This window comes from the organism of the source record quoted next, unplaced genomic scaffold (genome assembly GCF_019419815.1).
Source record: "Pyrus x bretschneideri cultivar Hongxiangsu unplaced genomic scaffold, Pyrus_bretschneideri_v1 Contig17, whole genome shotgun sequence".
NCBI classification, from domain to species: Eukaryota; Viridiplantae; Streptophyta; class Magnoliopsida; order Rosales; family Rosaceae; genus Pyrus; species Pyrus x bretschneideri.
In genome coordinates this window covers 6,706,640-6,729,514 of record NW_025999468.1, presented here as the reverse complement: position 1 = coordinate 6,729,514, position 22,875 = coordinate 6,706,640, and the positions used below count along the sequence as shown (strand labels likewise).

The 22,875-nt window shown below is 35.5% G+C and overlaps 1 protein-coding gene across 1 annotated transcript; it reads left to right on the top strand.

The window, feature by feature from the left end:
* LOC103946309 (UDP-glucose:glycoprotein glucosyltransferase-like) lies at positions 1-19,296 on the top strand. The gene is made up of 37 exons (XM_009356964.3): positions 1-322; positions 1,502-1,948; positions 2,042-2,195; positions 2,384-2,555; positions 3,535-3,608; positions 4,502-4,598; positions 4,670-4,782; positions 4,928-5,043; positions 6,499-6,556; positions 7,197-7,349; positions 7,450-7,548; positions 7,649-7,792; positions 7,957-8,025; positions 9,120-9,208; positions 9,335-9,497; positions 10,430-10,564; positions 10,648-10,747; positions 10,839-10,933; positions 11,085-11,197; positions 11,280-11,490; positions 11,687-11,755; positions 12,017-12,162; positions 12,645-12,746; positions 13,263-13,410; positions 14,899-14,955; positions 15,052-15,182; positions 15,309-15,397; positions 15,538-15,887; positions 16,026-16,115; positions 16,403-16,467; positions 16,836-16,938; positions 17,044-17,202; positions 17,305-17,445; positions 17,613-17,656; positions 17,762-17,876; positions 18,461-18,613; positions 18,750-19,296. Exons 1-37 carry the CDS (start codon positions 114-116, stop codon positions 18,924-18,926), a joined length of 4,950 nt encoding a protein of 1,649 aa, XP_009355239.2. The 5' UTR covers positions 1-113; the 3' UTR covers positions 18,927-19,296.
* The last annotated feature ends 3,579 nt before the right edge of the window (positions 19,297-22,875 follow it).

Here is a 22,875-nt window from a genome sequence, read left to right as displayed (position 1 = left end):
CAGAGTCGTCTTCTTGTTCAGTCTACGCTCTCCCTCCTTAGCCGAAAATCCTAAAAAATCCCAGACGAGCTTCGTTTTCTGGCTCTGTGGATGGTGGATCTATCCGGACCCGTATGCTTCTGAAGGATCCGAACCGGTTCTGTTTCGTTCGGAAACTGCAAATGGGGACCCGTTATAAATCTGCGTTTTGTGCTGTGATCGTCTTGGTGTGTTTGGGAGCGTCAGGAATCGGTTTGGTTTCGGCTCAGAATCGTAGGCCTAAGAATGTTCAAGCTGCGGTTCGGGCCAAGTGGTCGGGTACTCCATTGCTCCTGGAAGCCGGGTACGCTGCTTTCCTTCCAAATTTTATGTCTTGATAACTTTTGGAATTTATTGTGTTGGTTAAGTTTGAACCATGGTGTTGTTGGTAATGTCGAATCCGTTATTGTTTTATGCTACTGTGAAGCGGATGCTTTTATGAATTAGGGAGATGATGGTTGAGTAGGAATGCGTTTTGGCAGCGCCATGGAATGGGGCAATGAGAAAAGGGATATAATCCCAGCATTGTAAAAATTTTGTAGGAAGAGAAATAAGAACCGAGAGGATTTCTTTCGGAAGAGAAATGTGGGAGTACTGTGAAAGATTCAAACTTTTTTAATTGGAGATAATCAATTTTAAATTAATTTGAACACTTTTTGAATTCGTTATAGTATAAATAGAAATGAAATAATTCTTTAATTTGATGTGGTTTAGATGGTAGCAGTTGTGACATTATTCCGGGATTGTTTGTTTTTTTCCCTAAATATGACCAAAAAAATGATTCCTTTCAGTGATAACGAGCATTGGGGCTCTGCTATTTACTTCACGAGTAAACAGAATGAGCTACTGTATCTTGAAGGGGATGATCATCTTGAATGTACCTTTATGTAAGAATAAACTTAAAGTAAGCACGTGAATGAGCTTCCTCTGGAAAGTATTAGATAACAGAAGGTGGTTTTTGAGTTTAGAGAACTAATTGTCTTGGAACTCTGATGCACAAGTGATTTGCTTCGTTTGAATGTTCTGAAGTTTTTTGGTGGAAAGAAAAGGATAGCGCTTTGGAGAAGTGCTGTGATGCTAATTTTCTAGGTGGTATGGGAAGAAAGTAATATGAAGAATTTTGAGAATGTTAGGGCTGAGGAGGTGGAGTGCTTTTTAGGGGTTTTGGAAAATGGAGAGATCCTCTGTTTCTGTCATTGGATCAAATTGGAAGGCCTCTATCTTGTCTCCTTGTTTTATTTATTTTGTTTCGTGTTAAAAAAAGAAAAGAAAAAAAAGTAGCATATGTTATTAGTGTTGTGATTATATGATGGTTAGAGCAGAATCATGTCAATGAGATGATTATTCTTTAGGTAAGTTAAAATTGGAGTTCGAATTCTGGATTAGAATCAGCAAATTATTTCATCTGCTTTTTGTAAATATAGTTTATTTCATTTAATGTGCCTTTCCTAAGCTATTATTAGCTTCCTGTTTTCTAATGCAGTGAATTACTATCTAAAGAACAAAAAGACCATTTTTGGGACTTCATTGATGCCTGGCATAATAGTGAGAAGGATGATGCTGAATCTTATACTGCTAAAGGCTGCCTAAAAAAATTTGTAAAGCACGGACTCTCTATTTTGAACGAACCATTGGCATCTTTGTTTGAATTCTCTCTTATGATGAGATCTACATCTCCAAGATTGGTTCTTTATCGGCAATTAGCTGCAGAGTCTCTGTCTTCTTTTCCTCCGGTTGATGAAACTAATTCAAGCAATGACAGTGGAATTTCTGAAACAAATGAACATGTGGAAAGTAAAAGGTCAGATCCCTTGAACGTTGGTAGAAACCCGAAAAGGCCTAATGGGAAATGTTGTTGGGTGGATACTGGAGGTGCACTGTTACTTGATCCAGCAGACTTGAAAATTTGGCTTCAAAGTCCAAGAGATTCGTGAGAACACTCTTTCATTTTGCCCTGTTCTCTATCTCTAGTAAGAGTTGCCATTTGGGCACAGTTCCTTACTTTATTTTTCTTGGTTTGCAGTTCTGGAGATTCATTTCAGCAGCCTGAACTTTTCGAATTTGATCACATCCATTTTGATTCAAGTGTTGGAAGTCCAGTTGCTGTTCTTTATGGAGCTCTTGGAACTGATTGTTTTAGGGCATTCCATCTCACCCTGGTTGAAGCTGCAAAAGAGGTTAATACATCATGTTGTACAATTTATTTATATGTATTGAATATTGATGCATATGTAAGAAAGGTGAGTGTTGCATACATAATTTTATGCACATAATACATATCTTTGTTTGCTTGATAACTCCTTTGTGTGTGCTTGTATTTACTATACACAAAATCTTTCTAAAAGATTGGCCCAATAACTTACAGGGAAAAGTTAAGTACGTCGTTAGACAAGTATTACCTTCTGGCTGTGATGCGGAGATTGACCGTTGTGGTGCTGTTGGTACAAGAGATTCGTTAAACTTAGGAGGCTATGGAGTGGAACTTGCTTTGAAGAATATGGAATATAAGGCTATGGATGATAGTGCTATAAAGAAAGGTTAGAATAATTGAATCTAGCTGTTGCCCTTAGAAATTTCTGTTGACTTGTCTTCTCAAGCTCTTGAGGCATGTCCCAAGATCTTAAGGTCGTTTGAATGCAAAAATATAGGCATTGAATTGTTCCTTGATTAATATTAGTATATATGAAAGATGTGTGATGATAATTAAATTGAAAACTTTGTAAATCTCAAAATGTGCAAGGCATACACTATCCCAAGTCGTGAAAATTTTATATATGTTTCTAAAACCTTAGTAAACCTGATAACTCAGACATGCAGTCTTTAACAAGAAACGAGATTACGATGGAATGAGTGAATAAAATGTATACGAATCAACCGTTTTGAGATAGAATAGTGTTTTCCACTCAGTTTTGAAACCACTGATACATTTGCACTTAAAAAGCATTGCTACACTCTTCCATAAACTACGAGAGTGCAATTGGATTCCACTTGAGTGAGTTGCATATAACCTTTCTTTTTTTTTCAAGATCACTTATTTACAAAAAATATAAAAGCTTTCAACTACTTCAAACAAGTAACGCCAATAATTACCAGAGATTAAGAAATTTTGTAAAGCTGCTTAGCCTCCTAAACATGCATGAACGGGTACCTAAGTCATTCTGCTGACCAACTTAAGAGAGATTCGGATTAGCTGCTTCCACATGCACACAATATCTTGAGCAGTAGTCTGCATGCTTATCGCTCAACACAACTTGAATATACTCGACTGTCTTTACTCTTCTTCTAAAAATATCTTGACTCTCTTTAAAAAGTTCGGTTAGGCTGGCAAGTTGCAATTATCGTGAAATATGAATTGGACAGTATTTTGAATATTTCCTTTTTTCCCTCGCATCTCCATGTTTTTCTGCTATTTTGTTAATTTCAGGAAACAAAAATATGTTTTGTGCATGTACTCATGTTTAATTGTTCTTAGGATTTTTTTGGGTTAAAATATTTCTCATTAGTACCGGGTTGCAGGTGTCACGCTAGAAGATCCTAGGATTGAAGATCTCAGCCAAGAAGTCAGAGGGTTTATATTCTCCAAAATTCTGGTTTGTTATCCTTTATATATTAATGTTGAGTCACAGGCCCCATAAGTGTCCACTACTAAGGCTGCCATGCACCGATATTGTCTCCACTTACGACCTAGGCCCAATCCCCTGGGCGGTATCAAGCCCAATGGACCTCAGGTGCAATTAGAAGTGGAACACCTATATTTAAACCTTAGATTATACTTCTCCGATGTGGGACTCTCTTCACATCCATCTTGGCTTGTATTGAGCGAACCTTTTACACCAACAAATAGCACAAATTACAATAATTTTTGTTCTTAAAAATATGAGATTCAGAGTTTTAACCATGGACACTTTTACTCTCTTTGGCTTTCACTGGAAAGCTTAAAATAAAAGAATGGACACTTTTACAAGAATGCATAGGTTTACTGGACCCAACTAATGTTAAACAAAAGAAAGTAGCGGACGCATTAAAGCTTGTGGTCTTGTGTTGGTATCATTGCTGAAATAACAGGAATCCAGTTTTGTATTTTTTTCCTGTGGTGCTTATATTCAGGGTATGACTAACAAATCACCCAAATATGTGGAAAACATTTGAACTAATCTTATTCCAAGAATTGTGAAGCCCTTTTGAAAAAGTTTGATTGATAACTTGAGAGAAGAAAGTGGACCTCACATGATTTTTGTTTTTGTAGAAATAAATTATGTGGTTGGCAGAATTTATGAAAGATGATTAATTCTGTGATTAAAGATGAATTCAGATGTTAGAAGGTAGGTATCTTTAAAAACAAAGGTTCACAAAGACTCTCTTGCCATGATCTGATGCTATTATTAACAATGTCAGTTGTGATAATGATGGAGTTATTGCAGTTTGTGGATAATGAGTAATTTTGAATTCTGGATCTCATTATTTTTCTCCATCCACTTTGCAGGAACGCAAACCTGAACTCACTTCAGAGATAATGACATTCAGGGATTATCTTTTGTCATCAACAATATCTGATACACTTGATGTTTGGGAACTAAAAGGTATCTGCACGTTAAGGCTTTTCTCCTGATTTTGATGAACTACAGTATACTAAAGGTTTTCTGTTCAACAGATTTAGGACATCAAACTGCACAGAGGATAGTTCAAGCCTCTGATCCTTTGCAAGCAATGCAGGAAATTAATCAAAATTTTCCAAGCATTGTCTCTTCCTTATCTCGCATGAAGGTAAAAAATTTGTTTGCACATTTTGAGTTTGGTTCGAATGTTAAAGTATTGTCTCATTTTTAAAATATTTCAATATATATATATATGTATATAATTTTTTTTTTTTTTGCTATTGTCATCGATTTACTGAGCATTTCCTTTGCAGCTCAATGATTCAGTTAAAGATGAAATAAGTGCAAACCAGAGAATGATCCCACCTGGCAAGTCCTTAATGGCTCTGAATGGTGCTTTACTCAATATTGAAGATATTGACCTTTATCTGTAATGCTTTTGCTCTTACTGAAGTTCTTTTCATCTTTTCACACCAAAGAACTTGCACAATTATCACTGTTTATAGTATCACCCGGTAGTGATGCATGTAGTTGTTTGTTATTACCAATTTAAATCTGTAGACTTCTTTTAGCTTGATAAATGTGTAGTTGAGGCGGAAAAGTACAGGCTTTCTTTCGATCTTATACATTACAGTGTAATTTTATGTCGTGAAGCACTTTCTATTTGGCGGTTAATTACAGATATACACCTTAGGGCACATGAAATTAGAAGAATCTCTGTTAGATTTCTATATTTCTTAGAAATTTTTTCCCATGTGAACATGACTTAAAATGTATATTTTTATTCTTTCATTTTTGTATCTGTTAAGTGTTTAGTTTAGTCAAGTTTTTTTTTTTTTTTTTTTATCATATTAATCAATTGGTAGACATTACCCATGCTCTACTGTCTTTCGCAGTTTGAAATCATATTAATCATGTATATCATCATAGATTACCTTCATATGTGATCTCATCATAGATTACTTTGGCAGTTTGAAATGAGCTTGTTCAAAATTATAGGGTGCTCTCCTACTGTAATATTTGAGTCTTTCTTTCATGCTTGCACTGGTGTTTACTATCCTCCATAAGTAGTGTAGAAGGAACTTATTTCATGTTGCATGCATGTGCTGTTTCAATCTGTTTAGAAGCATGATTGTTTTGTAACTGTCAGTGAAATGATGCAAAAATTGGAAACATTGAGAAACTCAAAGAAATATGCAACAGTTTGTTTAATAATTAATTACAAGTGTATGAAGTTGAACAACTGGTCAACTTAGTCTGTTAAATGCTCAACTTTTCTGTGTTGAAAAAACCCGCACACTGGACCTTGTTCTTTGATGTAACCAACGGCAATAGACTAAACTAGCAAATATAGAAAACTTAGAAACACACAAGAATTATACTGGTTCGGCAGAACTTATGCCTACGTCCAGTTGTGATTTCCCTAGGTAGAGAAATCACCACTTCTTTGATTAATAATAGAGATTACAGAACTTATGCAAACCCTAGAACTAATCTCAAAACTCTCTGCTGTTTGGCTGTTTTCTCTCTGCTGTAAATCAGCCTTGCCGCACCCTATTTATAGATATAGGGTTGGCTTACATGTCCTTTACAGATTATAATTCCTATTCTAAGTGGAATAGGAAATTAGACTTCCTTTCCAATTCCAAATAGACTTCTAGGATTTCTAATCTAAATTGAATAAGGAAACTAAGATTCTTTCCTAGCCCTTTTAGGAGAAGAATTGGTGCACCCTTTCCCTAAAACAATCCTAAACAGAAAGGGACACAAATTGACGAGCCAAAAACTAACATTCTGTTGTTCATTTGACACTCATTCAAGTGTTTACAAGTTTAATGCTTATCTGCTCAACCTCTGACATTGCATTTCTTTGATATTCTCATAGGTTGCTTGACTTGGTTCATCAAGATTTATCATTGGCTGATCATTTTTCAAATTTGAAGGTAGGCATTCAATCTTTAGCTATGATTAGCTGGAAGAGTGTACATGATGGGCTAATATGTGGCCAAGTTAGTAAAGGACTGTTCACTCCATCAATTGAAATGCTAACCTTGAATTTTATTCACCCAATGTTATAGAGTTTAATTATGTGTATTTTGACCCCATTCCCTCTCTGTTTTTGTTTTTCTTTATAAATTACTTGTCTTTCAGAAGCAATTTTTTTGGTTGCGAAGAGCAACTTTTAGATTAGAATTTCATTCACAGGTGACCTTATTTAAGCATATGACCTGACACTATCATTAATCTTCTTTGGTCAGTCAGTTGAATACCTTTGAATAGAGTACACGAATCCTTGGTTTGGTATGCCACTCATTTCTTATTTTATGCTTAAAAATGCTTACCATGGTCCAGGGTGAGATATCAGATGGTCATCCTTTATGGGTGAATTCCAGCTTAGAATATGGATTAGGAGTTGGGCTAGGTTGATCTTGGTCTAAGGTCATTGCATATCTGACTTTTAGTTGCTAAGCTCCTGGCCTAGCTCTTTAAGCTTACTTTCAACATTGATATGTAGTAGCCTTGAACAGTGTTATTCAATGCATTTAAGTTGGCTGGCTTTATTCTTACTATCAATTATCACAGATTCCTCATAGCACTGTACGGAAACTCCTTGCAAGTCTGCCTCCTCCAGAATCTAATATGCTCCGTGTAGATTTTCGTTCAAAACATGTTCAATATCTAAATAACATAGAAGAAGATGCTATGTATAGGCGATGGAGGAATGATCTAAATGAGGTGGATATATCGCTTCTTTCAGCTTTTTTCTCTCAGTTTTGGATGGCATCAATTGTCCATGATTTTCTGGAAGATGATTCCTACAATTTATTTTGTGTAGATTTTGATGCCAGTCTTCCCCGGTCAGATACGTTATATCCGGAAAAACCTTTTCCATGCAGTTTCTGTTATTGATCCATCAACTGTTTGTGGTCTTCAGGTAAGTTTTATGTCTCCTTACCAAGTGATATGTAATATTCTTGTTTCGTGTTAATTTTCTTGTTATGTGTACTGATGTTTTTATTGTTAAAATCTTGCAGTCCATCGACATGATTTTGTCTTTGTACGAGAATAATTTTCCTATGAGATTTGGAGTTGTATTATATTCTTCGAAGTTCATCAATCATATTGAAGCTAGTGGCAGTGAATATGACCATGAAATTGGGGAGGATATGTCCAGCTTGGTAATTTCTTCTCCAGCCTTTCGTATTTCGTTATTCTTTTGTGGCTATTTAATTAAAATTGTTCCTTAACTAACCAGCTTCTATATGTCTCTGCGTTCAACTCATATACAAAATATTGTTCATGTCTTACAGCAGCAATTCTTGAAAATGTTTTTTCTTTGCAGATTATACGTCTCTTCATTTATATAAAGGAGAATCATGGAATTCAAACAGCTTTCCAGTTTTTAAGCAACGTAAGTGTGATCCCATGCTTCTGTCAAATATTTATTCATATTTATCAATAGAAATCCCATTAGAAAGATTTTGCAATCACAATATAATATTATTATTATTTAAAAAAATAGATGAAAGCTTTTCGCTTAAACCAATTAAAATACAAGAGCGGACAAGCTGTCCACAAAGTAAAACATAAACAGCAACCGGATAATGAATGTGATCATCCTGAACTTAAAACCTCCATGAAACTCCACAAATTTAACTAATAGCGGCTTTGCAGTTAAGCCATATATCTGAAAACGATATATCTCTAAAGTCTGAGAAACAGATGCTATAGTGATGACCATAAACAGACTTTATCCCATAACTCACCCCTCTGCTGACTGCATGTTCCTCAATGATCAGCCTATTTTTTTACCATGGTTGCTTTTGATCTACTTTTCTGTAGCTTTTCTGTTGTAATGATGTCGCAATATTGTTTTATTGCATTACTTTGTGTTTTTTCTGTGTGCTAAGTTTGCTTAAGTAGTTAAGTGTCCCTAATTATATGCCTTTGCTGCTTAATTGACTATTCTAAAGCACCTGACCTGTTTCTTGTTAAGCACGTTGAAAATCTGTATTTGTATGTTTTTTTTTTTTCTCTGCTTCTTATTTCTTTTTGTTTTTAAGATTGATTATAAGAACTAGACTTACTTTATCCATTGTAGCATATAGGGGAGCTACATCCTTAGAAAAAGGGGACACATTGTATCCTGTACTTGGAACACAGTGAAATTCTTTATACTACTGAATAATAATTTTCCATTTTTGTATGTTTGTACCATTGGCTGAAAATAAATGGGCCTCATGTTGAACTCATTCAGTGAGGCAACTGAGATAAGTACAAGTGCCAAATGAAAACCCTTTACCTTTTTGTTGCTTTCTCTTGTAATTTAAATGATTTCAAGTTGTCTCTGTATTTTCCAGTCATCCTCTTGTGTAACGTTACTTCTCAATATGCAGTGACATTTGTTGATGCTATCTATGACTTGTAAGACAGTGCGGTGGGAAATAATAGTTTATAATTCTTATGCCTAAATAATGTTATTCTGTTTGATTCTGGACATGTCAGATAAACAAGTTGCGGATTGATTCTGAAGATTCTGCTGATGATGCTCTTGAAATGCACCACGTGGAAGGAGCATTTGTAGAAACTGTATTGTAAGTGTTTCATAAATTTTATGGTGATATCAATACTTGTATGTTAATGAGGATTGCAAACAAATATACATTTACCTTATTATATTTATGAGTGATCTAAATTATGTGCTCATTCTCCTTTTGTAGGCCCAAGGCAAAATCTCCACCTCAAGATTTACTGCTAAAACTGGAGAAGGAGCAAACTTTCAAGGAACTTTCTCAAGAAAGCTCCATGTTTGTCTTTAAGCTGGGTTTGGCGAAGCTGCAGTGTTGCTTGTTGATGAATGGGCTTGTGTTGGACTCGAATGAGGTGTTGTTTGAGATCTTTAGATAAATCTTCACAATAATAATTCTACTTATCTAAGAATTAAGTAGAATACTCGTTACCTCATCTTGGTCTCACTAATGGGGTCCCAGGAGGGATGACCTATCAGCAGTTATATATTTAGTATTTCCACCATCCAGAATCACTTGCAGTTGACAGCCTGAAGTTCCTAAAACTGAAGCAGTCAATATGTCAATATTGTTCAACTTTATGCTATCTGACTTTCTGATTAATTATGAGGGACCGTTTGATACCCATTTCATTTTTAGTTTTGTTTTTGTGTTAGAGATAGAAAGGAAATACATGGGAGAAATGAGGGATATAAAAGAGTGGAGGAAGGATTGTGGGAGAGATGTAGGAAGAAATGTATGGGGAAAGGCACACAAAATGAAACTAAAAACCAAAACTATTGATGTTTTTTTTCACTTTCAAGATGTATATTCACTTGTTCTTTATTTCTTTCCCTCTCTTTCATCATCCTTCTTCATCCCTCATTTCCTCCATATACCCTACTCATATCTGAAGCACAAAAAAGAGAAAACTAAAAACCAAAAATACAAAATTGTAATCAAAGGGGCCCTTCATCTCGGATATATTTAATCATTTTGAATTCCCTGACCATTGGCGCCTATAGTTAAACTCAGTAATCTTTGCACCTCTCATTACAGGGTATGTGAATTCACAGAGTGAGCTTAGAAGGCACAATCTCAACATGCAATATACCTAACATATCAAACTTTATCATTCTTGCACTTGCAATTTGATTTTAAATTTTACCTGGCAACTTCAGTTTTATCCATTTTATAATATCTGTGTCTCTAATCATTTTATTAAGCTACTGTCTCACATAAATTTTTTATGTATTCTGTTTTCCTAGATGTTGTAAACCATGATTTGTTTTGGTTTGCATTGATCAGGAGGCTCTTATAAATTCCATGAATGATGAGCTGCCCAGAATACAGGAGCAAGTATACTATGGGCATATAAATTCGCGAACAGATGTTCTTGATAAGTTTTTGTCAGAAAGTGGTACGACTCGCTATAATCCACAGGTGAATCATTTTACAATGCTTTTAATCCAAAATTTAGAATATTTATATATCTCAATTGTTTAACATGTAGTGTGGTTTTCTAGATTATTGCTGGAGGAAAGCCAAGGTTCATTTCTCTGTCTACTTCGGTTTTTGGAGGGGAAGGTGTCTTAAATGATATTAACTATTTGCATTCTCCCGAAAGTAAGCTTTGGTTGAAAATATTAGTTCACACGTCCAATTTTCCTCAGTTAATTATTAGTTATAACACATGGTTTATTTTGATTGCACCCAGCTATGGATGATTTGAAGCCCGTGACCCATCTTCTAGCTGTGAATATTGCATCAAAGGAAGGGATGAAGCTGCTTCGTGAAGGCTTGCACTATCTGGTTTTAACCTTGATACTAATCTCACTTGAATTCTTCAAATTTGTATTATGTGTTTTGCTGTCATCATTTCACCATAATCATGTTCATCACTTTTATCATAATTATTATGTTGCTTAATGTTTTGTATTTATTATACTTATTCTTAATTCAGATAGAAGTGTCCAATCGTGCTCGAGTAGGTGTGCTTTTTAGTGTCAATCAGGATGCTGATGTCTCTAGGCATCTTTTTGTGAAGGTGTTTGAAATCACTGCATCCTTGTATAGGTGTGTATTCTTATCAAAGCTTAATGGGTTTCTGTCAATGAATGCATAACTCATGTTAAATTTTCATTGACTTATTATGCAGCCATAAGAAAAAGGTGTTAGATTTCCTGGATCAGATGTGCTCATTCTATGATCATAATTATTTGCTTCCATCATCTAAGGGTGCTGAGAGCACTCAAGCATTTATAGATAAAGTCTGTGAATTGGCTGAGGCTAATGGATTGTCATCAAAGGCCTACAGACTTGCTCTATCTGAATTTTCTGATGACAAATTGAGAAAATATATGAATAAGGTATGCGTTTATCTGTATGCTTTGTCTTTTTTATCTTTACATGTAAGTTTACTACTTTCACTAGATGTCTACTGTCCTGATAAAAACTGGCTTGCTAAAGGTCCTTACAAATAGTTCTATGAAATCTCTCCGTGATCAAACCGTGGTTATCTATTGTGAGAATGTTCTTATGATAGCTGTTTATGATGGTTTCCAGGTATCACAATTTTTTTATAGGCAGCTTGGCATTGAAACTGGTGTTAATGCAGTCATTACTAATGGAAGGGTGAGTCTTCTTTGTAGACATTCTACTTAGTTGGAAGTCATATTAAATGTTATTTGAACTCTTTTAACTAAATAAGATTGGTTTGTTGGACCAATTTTTCATTTTCTGTTTGCATAACAATCCGTTCCGTTGATCATTGTTTCTTTGTTTATTTGAATTTGACCATAGTCTAGAGATTTAGTATTTTTAAATGATTATCTTTGCAATAAGTTCCCCAATCTTGGCAGTTATGACTTTATTAATGAAATCATTATCCGATAGGTGACACTCGTAAATGATGGGGGCACATTCTTAAGCCATGATTTACGTCTTCTAGAGTCCCTAGAGTTTGCCCAGAGAATAAGGCACATTGTGGAAATTATTGAAGAAGTGAAGTGGCAGGATATGGATCCCGACATCCTAACAAGGTTTGTTAGTTTTAACACTTATTTTCTATAGCTGTACAATGTGCACTGCTGACTACAACAGCTTAAATTTCCCTGTTTTCTTTGACTTCTATATATTTGGAAGATCCATCCTCTGGTGCAAGTACATTAGGGTAATATGAACTGTCCATATTTGGAAGATCCATCTTTCTGTTAATCTGGACTAGGCTGTCTGATGAGCACCTGTATTCACCGTATTATGTGTTAATTCATTAATAACTGCTTTCGCGTTGCAAATTTTACTGATCAATTTGTCCAGAAATATTTCTGTAAACTCAAGCCACCATGAGTTCTATCAACACCACTACTTTCATTTTTGAACATGGGATTGGTGGCTATTTTTTGGTGATATTTTTTCTTCACTAGAATTTTCTTTCTTGAATTGATGTTGATCTTTTTTGTTGGCCGTAGTCTCTTTTATTCATGGAAAGACTAATGGTGATTTTATAAAATGATTTGTGCAGCAAATTCATTAGTGATACTATCATGCTTGTGTCATCTTCCATGGCTATGCGGGATCGAAGTTCTGAAAGTGCACGCTTTGACATTTTGAATGCACAATATAGGTGAACAGATAATTGGTTCTTTGAGTCGATGTATATATGTGGAATTACAACTATATGGCGTATTATCATTCAGTTTCACTATACCTTGTAAACAGTTTCGATATCATAGATAGATATCTAATATTTAATAGAAAAGCACTGGCATGTTCCTTGGTGACAATTCTCCTGGATACTTGGGTGTATATAAATAATACATTTTATGGTGTTGTGTGCAAAATCATTTAATTATGAATAAACAAGCCAAACCCTTCAAAGTAGGCAGTTGATTGTAGTTTGTAGGATTTAGTGAAAACTAAAATCGAATGAGGCATCTTTTGTAGATTTCTTGTGTTGTTATCTGCTTTTTATGTTAGTTTCTATTGTGTACGAAAGTAAAGCTTTTGAAATTTATGTATCAACTATCATGATTAAGAGAAGATCATTGTTATTGAGTTGATTCTCATGGATAGGTCTATAGTTTATGTGATTTTGATGTTCTTTTATATCTTACACTTATTTTTTCTTTATTCTTTACAGTGCCATTGTTTTGAACAATGAAAATGCTAGTATTCATATCGATGCGGTTATTGATCCTTTAAGTCCATTTGGGCAGAAGCTATCATCAATTCTTCAAGTTCTATGGAAATACGTTCAGCCTAGCATGAGGATTGTACTAAATCCGTTGGTGAGTTACTATTTGCTACGTTGCTTGTACTTCATTTATGTGATACATGATCACCTTTACCTCTTTGGTGTTTCTTTTCATTTAAGTCTTTGCCATCTTGTCTACGCCATTTGTAATTTATTGTTTCTGTGCAATACAATTTGTTTCTTTTCCACGAAAAATAGATTACTTAGAATGGAACGGACCACCCTCTTGGGGTCTACCTCATAATGTGATTTCTTGATCCGAACATTCTTTTTCACTTAGCTATTTAATTATCATCTTAATTTTTTCAGTGTTTTTATCAAATTCACTATGTTTATTCATATGAAATATTAACTTCCGAGTTTTCTATTTTCATAAGAGGACTCAAGCAAGACAACACTTTTTCTGTATTTTCTGCCCTTCCCTGGTCTCCTCAGCAGATAAAAGGATTCAACAAAATATCTATACTGCTTTTTTTTCCTCATTATAATCATCTTTCCTTCTTTATTCAGTACTTGTTGCATCAGAAGCTTAGATATCCTTTTTATTTTCCAAGTCTGACTTTCTCTGTGTTGCTGGTATGAAAAGAGATTTAGGGAGGGAAATTTTTGTCACCATTTACAAACATGGCTAAAATCTGATTAATGTCAATGACTCAATATGATTTTTGGTTTACATTCAAGTCGATCGAGAAATTGCATGCTTGACTCATGATTGGTACAGCCTTAAGAAACAGATATTCATTAATGGAATGTGAAAGAATGCAGCACACAGGAAAGCTGTCTAGTGGCTCACAGATCCTCACTAGCAAACTCTAAGAATGAGGGCCAGCACAGATTTTAAAATAAAAAATTAAAAACAGAAAAACTAATCTTAAGACACTCAACAACTATCCAATCGGACAAAATAACAGAACAATGATCATTACTTTTAGTTTGAAATGGGAAGCCCATGTGGCTGCCCAAAACCAGACCCTCTTCTTCAAAAGAAACAACCATCATAACATGGCTCCCTGGTACCACACCCAAACTTCTCATGTTTGGCATTGAAAAATCAATTAAGTTACAAATTTATAATGGATTGGCGTTAATAATGATGCCAATTCATTTTGACTATAACATAACATCACTTTGTTCTGGATACACTAAGTTACAATAATTAAAAGGTGTATGACCACTAGATAAAGGAAAAGAAGAGTAGTAACTGACACTTTTAAATAAAACACGGTATCATAATTTATTTCTTTATTTTGGCTGTGTCTTTTGAGGTTTGACCTATTTTCATAAGTCATGATGTGTTTTTACCTGTTTCACATTGAAGCTGTTTATGAGTTTTGAATTCTACAATTAATAACAAGGTTGTTATGTGATGTTTCGCTTGGTATCTGTATGTTGATAGTACGTTTATAACCGACAAACATTATTTTCCATCATCAAACCAAATTGTCTTTGGTTAGTTTGCAGTTTACTTGCTGCTGCAGTACTCTTAATATTTTCCACATTCTAACATTTGAATTCATGGCAGAGTTCTCTTGTTGATCTTCCTCTGAAGAATTACTACAGATACGTCCTACCAACAGTGGTATGCCAGATGAATGTTTAGTTATAGCGCTAAAACTGTTTGCTCCATTGGAATGTAGACGCCTGTTTCACACTCTCAGTTGTGCCATATTTGCAGGATGACTTCAGCAGCACTGACTACACAATAAATGGGCCAAAAGCTTTTTTCGCAAACATGCCACTGTCCAAAACTCTCACGATGAATATTGATGTTCCTGATCCATGGCTAGTTGAGCCTGTTATTGCAGTGTGAGTTTCATCATTAAGAAAGTTTGTAGTTACCATACTTTCATTAGCTCTGCTTTAAACAATGTTATGTTATGATTCACACTTTTTGTGCTTTGCCTTTACTAATTTTTTTCTAATTATACCCAGCCATGACCTGGATAATATTTTGCTTGAGAATCTTGGTGAGACACGGACATTACAAGCTGTGTTTGAACTCGAAGCTCTTGTTCTTACGGGTATGATTTATTTGTTTTCTGTTTTTTGTTTTTTAGATAAATTGTAACTTTGAACTAGCATGCAATTTTACTCCCAGTTAATGGTGAGGCGAGGGTTACCAACTATGTTGTGATATGCACTGACAAGTCATCTTAACCAGGTCATTGTTCTGAGAAAGATCATGATCCTCCCCGAGGCCTTCAGTTGATTATTGGTACTAAGAGTACTCCTCACTTGGTTGATACTCTTGTGATGGCCAATCTGGGTTATTGGCAAATGAAAGTGTCTCCTGGAGTTTGGTACTTGCAACTTGCTCCAGGTAGAAGCTCTGAACTTTATTTTCTGAAAGAGAATGGTGAAGGAAGTGGGAGCAAAACATTATCCAAACGTATCACTATGGATGATTTACGGGGTAAAGTAGTTCACATGGAAGTAGCAAAGAAAAAGGGAAAGGAGCATGAGAAATTGCTGGTTCCTGATGGCGAAGACAACTCACGCGATAATAAGGAGGTGAGTTTTTTCTGTTATTTTGAAATAATTGTTCAAACGCCTACTAATGTAGTAAGTTAATAACTGAAAATGTGTTTGTTGCAGTCTTACAAATGCCATTTTTTATTTTTTTGTATTTTTATTTCCTTTCTGTTGCAGGGTAGTAGCTGGAACTCCAACTTCTTGAAATGGGCTTCTGGTTTTATTGGTGGCAGTGAGCAATCTAAAAAGAGTGAAAGTACTTCAGCGGTGAGGAATTTGTGTGCTTCCGTTCTTTTGTTCACGGGATTGTATTAACTTGTTCAACCACTTTCATTCTTTTTTTGGGTATTGCAATTTATCATGTGTCATATTTTCAATCATTGCATTGGGCAACCACATCAGTTTTGGGTATTGCAATTTATCATGTGTCATAATATGCTATTATGGAGAAAATATTTGATGTTCCTATTGGAATTTGTTATAGATCAGTTTTACACTTGGTTTCTGATTGTGTTTGAAAAATACTCTCTTATCTGGTTTTGGATAATTATTAGGAGCAAGGAAAGGGTGGACGACATGGAAAAACGATTAATATTTTCTCTATTGCTTCTGGACACCTGTAAGTGTTTTTTCTTTCTTGATTTTTATTTTCTTATTTACTTTATGCTTCCACTTGTCTTTTTGGGGGTGAATTCTACACCATCCTTTTGTTTATCAAATTTTTTTCATGTTTCTGCTATGTATTATAAATGGATGGTAAAATTTCACTTACGGATAATCCAAATGCCATAGTCATGAATTGTTGAATACTCAGAAAAAGGTTTCCACCCTCTTAGTTGTATAGTGAAATAAATTTCGCTTTGAAAACTATTGTAATGCATAGTAAGTTAATAACAATCATCATCATGGTAGGACGTTTACCTTCTTTTAATTTATTTATTTAAGCATGCAATCTTGTAATGACTTTCTTGTGATATATTTTGGCAGGTATGAACGTTTTCTGAAAATCATGATTTTAAGTGTCTTGAAGAACACCCGCCGTCCAGTCAAATTTTGGTTCATAAAGAATTATCTCTCTCCTCAGTTCAAGGTTATAAAGTGTTTTAAGTTGTAAATTTATCACAGTTTTGTTTTACTTGCTGAGAAGAAAAGAGAGTTCTTAACATGGATGCTTGGTCGTTGTTCTTATATGCAGGATGTCATTCCACCTATGGCTCAAGAGTATGGTTTTGAGTATGAACTAATAACCTACAAGTGGCCTACATGGTTGCATAAGCAGAAAGAAAAGCAACGGATTATTTGGGCCTATAAAATCTTGTTCCTTGACGTTATCTTTCCCCTTTCGTTGGAAAAGGTATTGACATTATGTAATTCCTAATTGCCCTGTTGCCTTATTAGGTTTTCATCCCTAGTTTCTTGTACATTTGACATCTACGATATTTTCCAATATCTGCAGGTCATTTTTGTTGATGCAGATCAAATTGTAAGGGCAGACATGGGAGAGCTCTATGACATGGATATAAAAGGACGACCTCTGGCATATACTCCATTTTGTGACAACAACAGGGATATGGATGGATATCGGTTTTGGAGACAAGTAATTACCAATGACCTTTTCTTTCGCTCGTTGTTTTCTTCAGTTTCTATACTTATGCATCCATCTACCAAATATGTTGCCAATTTTTGGATCCGTGTCTGTTTAAAATGTTAAAGGAATAATTTCTTAATTCAAATTGATTGAGTCTTGTTAATTTTTTGGAACAGGGTTTCTGGAAAGAACATTTACGGGGGAGATCCTACCACATAAGGTCAGTCAATACATGCTTTATCAGGACTTAAAGCCAAAAAATTAATTACTTCATAACAAAACAGTAAGGAAAAACCAGTGGAGTTGACATGTTGATTTTGTGCAGTGCTTTATATGTTGTCGATTTGAAGAAATTTCGAGAGACTGCAGCAGGAGATAATCTGAGAGTTTTCTATGAGACTCTTAGCAAGGACCCAAACAGTTTATCTAATTTGGACCAGGCAAGTGGTTAAGTTCATGATTCGCAGTTTTGATTGCATTGTCTCATATTTACTCTTCCATTTATGATGCATTGAAGCCAGAATTAGTGTGCGACGTCTCTGATTTTCTTTGAATTTTAAGTTACTATAAATTGATTTTCTAGGACGCGTTTGTAACAGTATGCTAACAATATTTGGGGTCCAACATGTGAAAGGTTTGATTAATTAGGAAGGAAATAATTAAAGAAGGGGTTTGAAAATCAGGCCACACTGCTCTTTTACCAAGGATAAATTTGATTGTTTTTTCATTATTTCCTAAGGCTTTACTATTCATAAGGATATAGGCAAGCAATTGCTTTATTCTTAAGTATTTCACCTCTATACATGTAAACAATGAAAATGGATCCATGTTTGCTGCCCTCATCGAGTGAAAATAACCAAATGCACTCTCTCTCTCTCTCTCTCTCTCTCTCTCTCTCTGTGGAGGAAATAAAATGAAAAATCAACAAATTGATATCCGGAACACATCATTTGGAGGCTTCTTGTAGATTCATATTTCCATTTTGTTTTCATTCATTATGCTAAATTCATCTTTCATATTTCAGGATCTTCCAAACTATGCTCAACATACAGTACCCATCTTTTCATTACCGCAAGAATGGCTGTGGTGCGAGTCATGGTGCGGTAATGCAACAAAATCCAAAGCAAAAACCATTGATCTTTGCAACAACCCCATGACAAAGGAGCCCAAGCTTCAGGTAGATATGTGTTCCTTTGGTTTGTGATTTTTTACTTACTGAGCAGTGAGCACACACCTAGACATTATACCCTTGTACTTTTTCTTGGTTTAGTGTTTGTCCAATAATTTTTCCTAAATTTCACCGAGTGTTGCAGGGGGCTCGAAGAATAGTTTCTGAATGGCCAGATCTTGATTTGGAGGCAAGTCAATTCACGGCGAAGATCTTAGGTGACGAACTGGACATCCAAGAGCCCGCACCACTTCCTAGTCCATCAGAGAAATCAGTGACTGGCAGTCCGGAGGAGGACCTTGAATCCGAGGCAGAGCTGTGAATGCAATATAACAAACGCTATGGTTCAGTTTAAGCAGAGAGAATACTCGAAAGATCTAAGGTAACAAGTACACTTACACATAATTTGACCTCAAAGGCGAAGCCCCTTGCAAACGGTGCTCCTGTGTGCTAAACGAGAGCTTTCGGCTAAGCAGCAAGAAGAGAATGTGATACCTAAAGATGGAGGCCTTGCAGGCATTCTATGTCGTTGCATTAGCTACCGAGACTCATTCGGGCTTATTAATTATGCACCCTCGATGCACTCTTGAGAAGGAAAAAAGAGATTTTGTTGAGCAAATTTTGCTAAAGAAATTTATGTGAACGTTTGAAACTGTGATGGATGACAAGAGAAATGAAATATGTTTACTTTATTTAGAAGGCTTTCGGTTCTTTTTAAGTAGCTTCAAGATGGTATTGGCATTTTTTTGATGCATATGATGAATTATATCCTTACAAACTTACCTAAAGTGATTGGTCGTTTCAAGATTCTCTGGCAAATGCTTGACGACCATAACCATTCGCTGCGCGGCTTGCTCTCTTAAGTCTTAAACTGCTGTTATTTTGGCTGAAATCGGGAAATATCCGACGACGATTTACGTGTGTTCCTCCATCGCAAGCCATTTATGTTTTTAATTTTATTATCTATATAATATAAAAGAGAAGTTAAAAATGGTGAAACTTTCATAATACTCAAATTGACTGAAAACTTTGAGTTTTAAACAAAATAAAGGATAAAGTGAATAGTATCAGGATTGATTTTTTAGTGTAAAAATGTGATTTTTCGTTAAAGTGAACAATACTGGAAACTTTTCGTTAAAGTTTCAATTAAAAAACATGTAAGGTGGGTGGTAAGTGCATCATTTTTGAAAATATATTTAATAAAAAACAATAACATCTAAATTAAATAAAATTAAAACAACAAAAAAAGTCAATAACATCGAAACTGCTACAATAATTTAAGAGTTGAGAGAGTATCAAACCCGTGATAAACATGTGAAAACCCAACACTATATCCACTACAATATTAGACCACATGCAAATTAAATTTTACCGTTTGATCTAATATGAGTTGTGTAAATATTAGGAGTCCTATATTTGATAGAAGTAGGATTTGTATTTATTCTTTCAGATAAGACATATCTGTGTATATATATTGTAACCCTAACGATTGATACGTAGGATTTGAAGTATATATTCAGCCATTCGTTTTCTACTATTATGGCGGGTGATGATGGAGAATTGCCGATCTTCTCCTCCAACGACGACGATATAACCGTCGAGATACATTCATGGCTACCGGTCACATGTCTCCTCCGATTCCGTTGTGTATGCAAGTCATGGCGCGCCTTAATCTCTACTCCCCAGTTCGTCGCCAAGCACCGAGCACGTACCAACGACAACAACAAGAATGTCCTGATTCTCTTAAAACGCCACGATAGTGATCACCATGACTGGCGAGCACTCCCCTCTCAATTTCCCCGACTCATTGACTACCAATCACTGAAGAAGAATGTTGCCGGCGCCTCCTCCGCTTCATCAGCAATACGAAGCAGCCGTAGAGACGTTGAAGATGAATTTCCAGATGAAACTAGCCTCAACGATTCATCACTTGTGGATTCTTGCAATGGTCTCATCTGCCTACTAAACCCTCCACTTGATTCGCACTCAAACATGGAAGATTGTTGGAGGAGACCTCCTCGAGGCTGCGGCCTCGTTACAAGTTCATGGGCGAGAGGGTGCTTCTTAAATGGAGCTCTACATTGGGATGAGAGAGACTATAAGGATAATGAGGGATCAATCGTCTCTTCTTTCACACTTTCTGCCATACTTCCACAAATCTTCCTGACTTTGAGGACGGTGGCCTTACCATGTGGGTGATGATGGAATATGGGGTCGATCAATCTTGGACTGTTTTCGCGAAAATCCGCCCGGAGATTTTCCCTCCTAATGTGTGGTTGTTGAAGCCCATACTCCACGATGATGGTGCAGTTTTGATGCAATCGAGTCAAGGTGACTTGGTATCATATACACCTAAGGAAGATACATTCAGGATTGTGCTCGACAATTCTGATGATGAAGAATTGAGGGCTTCGGCTTCGGATGCAGAAACGGTTATGTACGTAGGCACTAATGTTTCACGGTGGCGGCTAGCTCATACATTTGATTTGAAACATCCCAAATGGTATCGTGAGCCTTGCCCTTCCTTAGATCTTTATTAATGTAACAATGTAATTTCGTACAAATTAAGATAGTGGTTTTATCCAATGTTATTGAGAATTATATTACTGATCTATTACTCCTTTCATGATCATGTACGAGATCAAATTTAGATTTATATTACTTACTCTTGATTTATTCCTCCTTTCATGATCATGTGCGAGAACAAACGGACGTATATAGCCCCATCGATATAATTAAGCAGCATTTCTTTATAATTGACATCAAATGTACATATATATATATATATATATATATATATATAGAGTTTTGGAAGAGAAAGCGATCTGTTAGTGTAGAGGAAAACGAAGATGACAAGATCAATGAATTTGTATTGAAACTGGTAGCATGTTTACATATAGAAATGTGAACTATTAATTTATACGCGACTTATAGTTTGTTTAGTGGTCGTCGAGTTGGTGAATGGGATCAACTAGTCACAACTCGCCAGGTTGTGGGATAGGTTGGAGGGTCTGGGATGAATCTAATGAAGCAATTGGGTTTCCGAGTCTCATATATATGCATTTCCTCCTTTTTAAGTTGCTCTTCTTCTTGCTCTCTAAAAATCTAATGAAGCTCTTGTGATTGAAATTCTGGAACCAAAGATTCAAAATTAGTTTGCGTGGCCCGCTCTGGTTCATAACTACCACGTAGACGTGGCAGCTTGGCCTTCACTCATGCAAATGACACGTGACTCAAGAGGAACTAAAATAATATGTCAAAGAAACATTTAGCGGACGTGCAATTAAGAATATTACATGAATTAATGTAAATATAGTTATGCTTTAGGTGACCTCTTAGTATTACAGTCTAGTGATATTTCTCTTCACTTGTAAGTGAGAGGTCTTATATTCGATTTTTACTAAACACGAATTTGAATTACATTATTGTTGGCTCATTGTGAGGCTAAGCCCACCTCCTCTCCCTTAACATAGATAATATCTTTTACTCAAAGTTATGCATGTAGGTGATCTTGGGGTTATTCTCACCATTTGCCACTGGCTTCTCTCCGACTAGGAGGGTCATGGTTTTAATATTTTAGTTCATGTAAGTTGTCAAAAATGATCCAAATGGAAAAGAGAGATTATATTTACACATCCCAAATTACTTTCCCCATACCTTTTTATTTATTTATTTAATATTTTTTGACACACCACTAACACTTGATGGAAAATATTAAAAAATTAAAAAGGGTGTGGGGGAAGTAATTTGGAGTGTGTGAATATAATCTCTCAATGGAAAATTGAGATTGTAAGGTCCAAATCCAATTCATTAATTTTGCAGAACAAGGTCCAATATTTAAATCTCTATGTACTTTCCAATTACTTCTTAGAGAATTAGGAAATACGACAGAAGTGGCAGCAAGGCCGTCAATGAGCATTAATTACTTGAGTTACAAGTTGTCAAAAAAAAAAACAAAGCAACAAATATTTCCCGCAGCTACAGTTACAAGTTGATAGGTATTTACAATTTACCTTACTATTACTATACAAATGTCAAAATTCACCAAAACTTATGTACCCACGGTCTTGAACTAATAAAAAAGTTAGAGATACTAGATTTTCACCCCAACCCTCGCAAGGTGCGAGAGACTTGTTGGATGGGATCGCCCTTTTAGAGATGTAGGAATCTTCCAAGGACTCAAACCCCATCAAGTGCTTCACGCTTTGTTAAACCTGTTGTGGGCATAGACATCAATTATGCTACTTCAATCGAAAAATACAGTTATCGAA

What these genes read in the sequence shown, in the direction of transcription:
- LOC103946309 (XM_009356964.3), top strand. Translation starts at nt 114, where the DNA reads ATGCTTCTGAAGGATCCGAACCGGTTCTGTTTCGTTCGGAAACTGCAA. An exon ending in GGAGGAATGATCTAAATGAG is followed by an intron (nt 7,350 to 7,449) that starts GTGGATATATCG and finishes TATTTTGTGTAG; the next exon opens with ATTTTGATGCCAGTCTTCCC. An exon ending in GTGAAGGCTTGCACTATCTG is followed by an intron (nt 10,934 to 11,084) that starts GTTTTAACCTTG and finishes TTCTTAATTCAG; the next exon opens with ATAGAAGTGTCCAATCGTGC.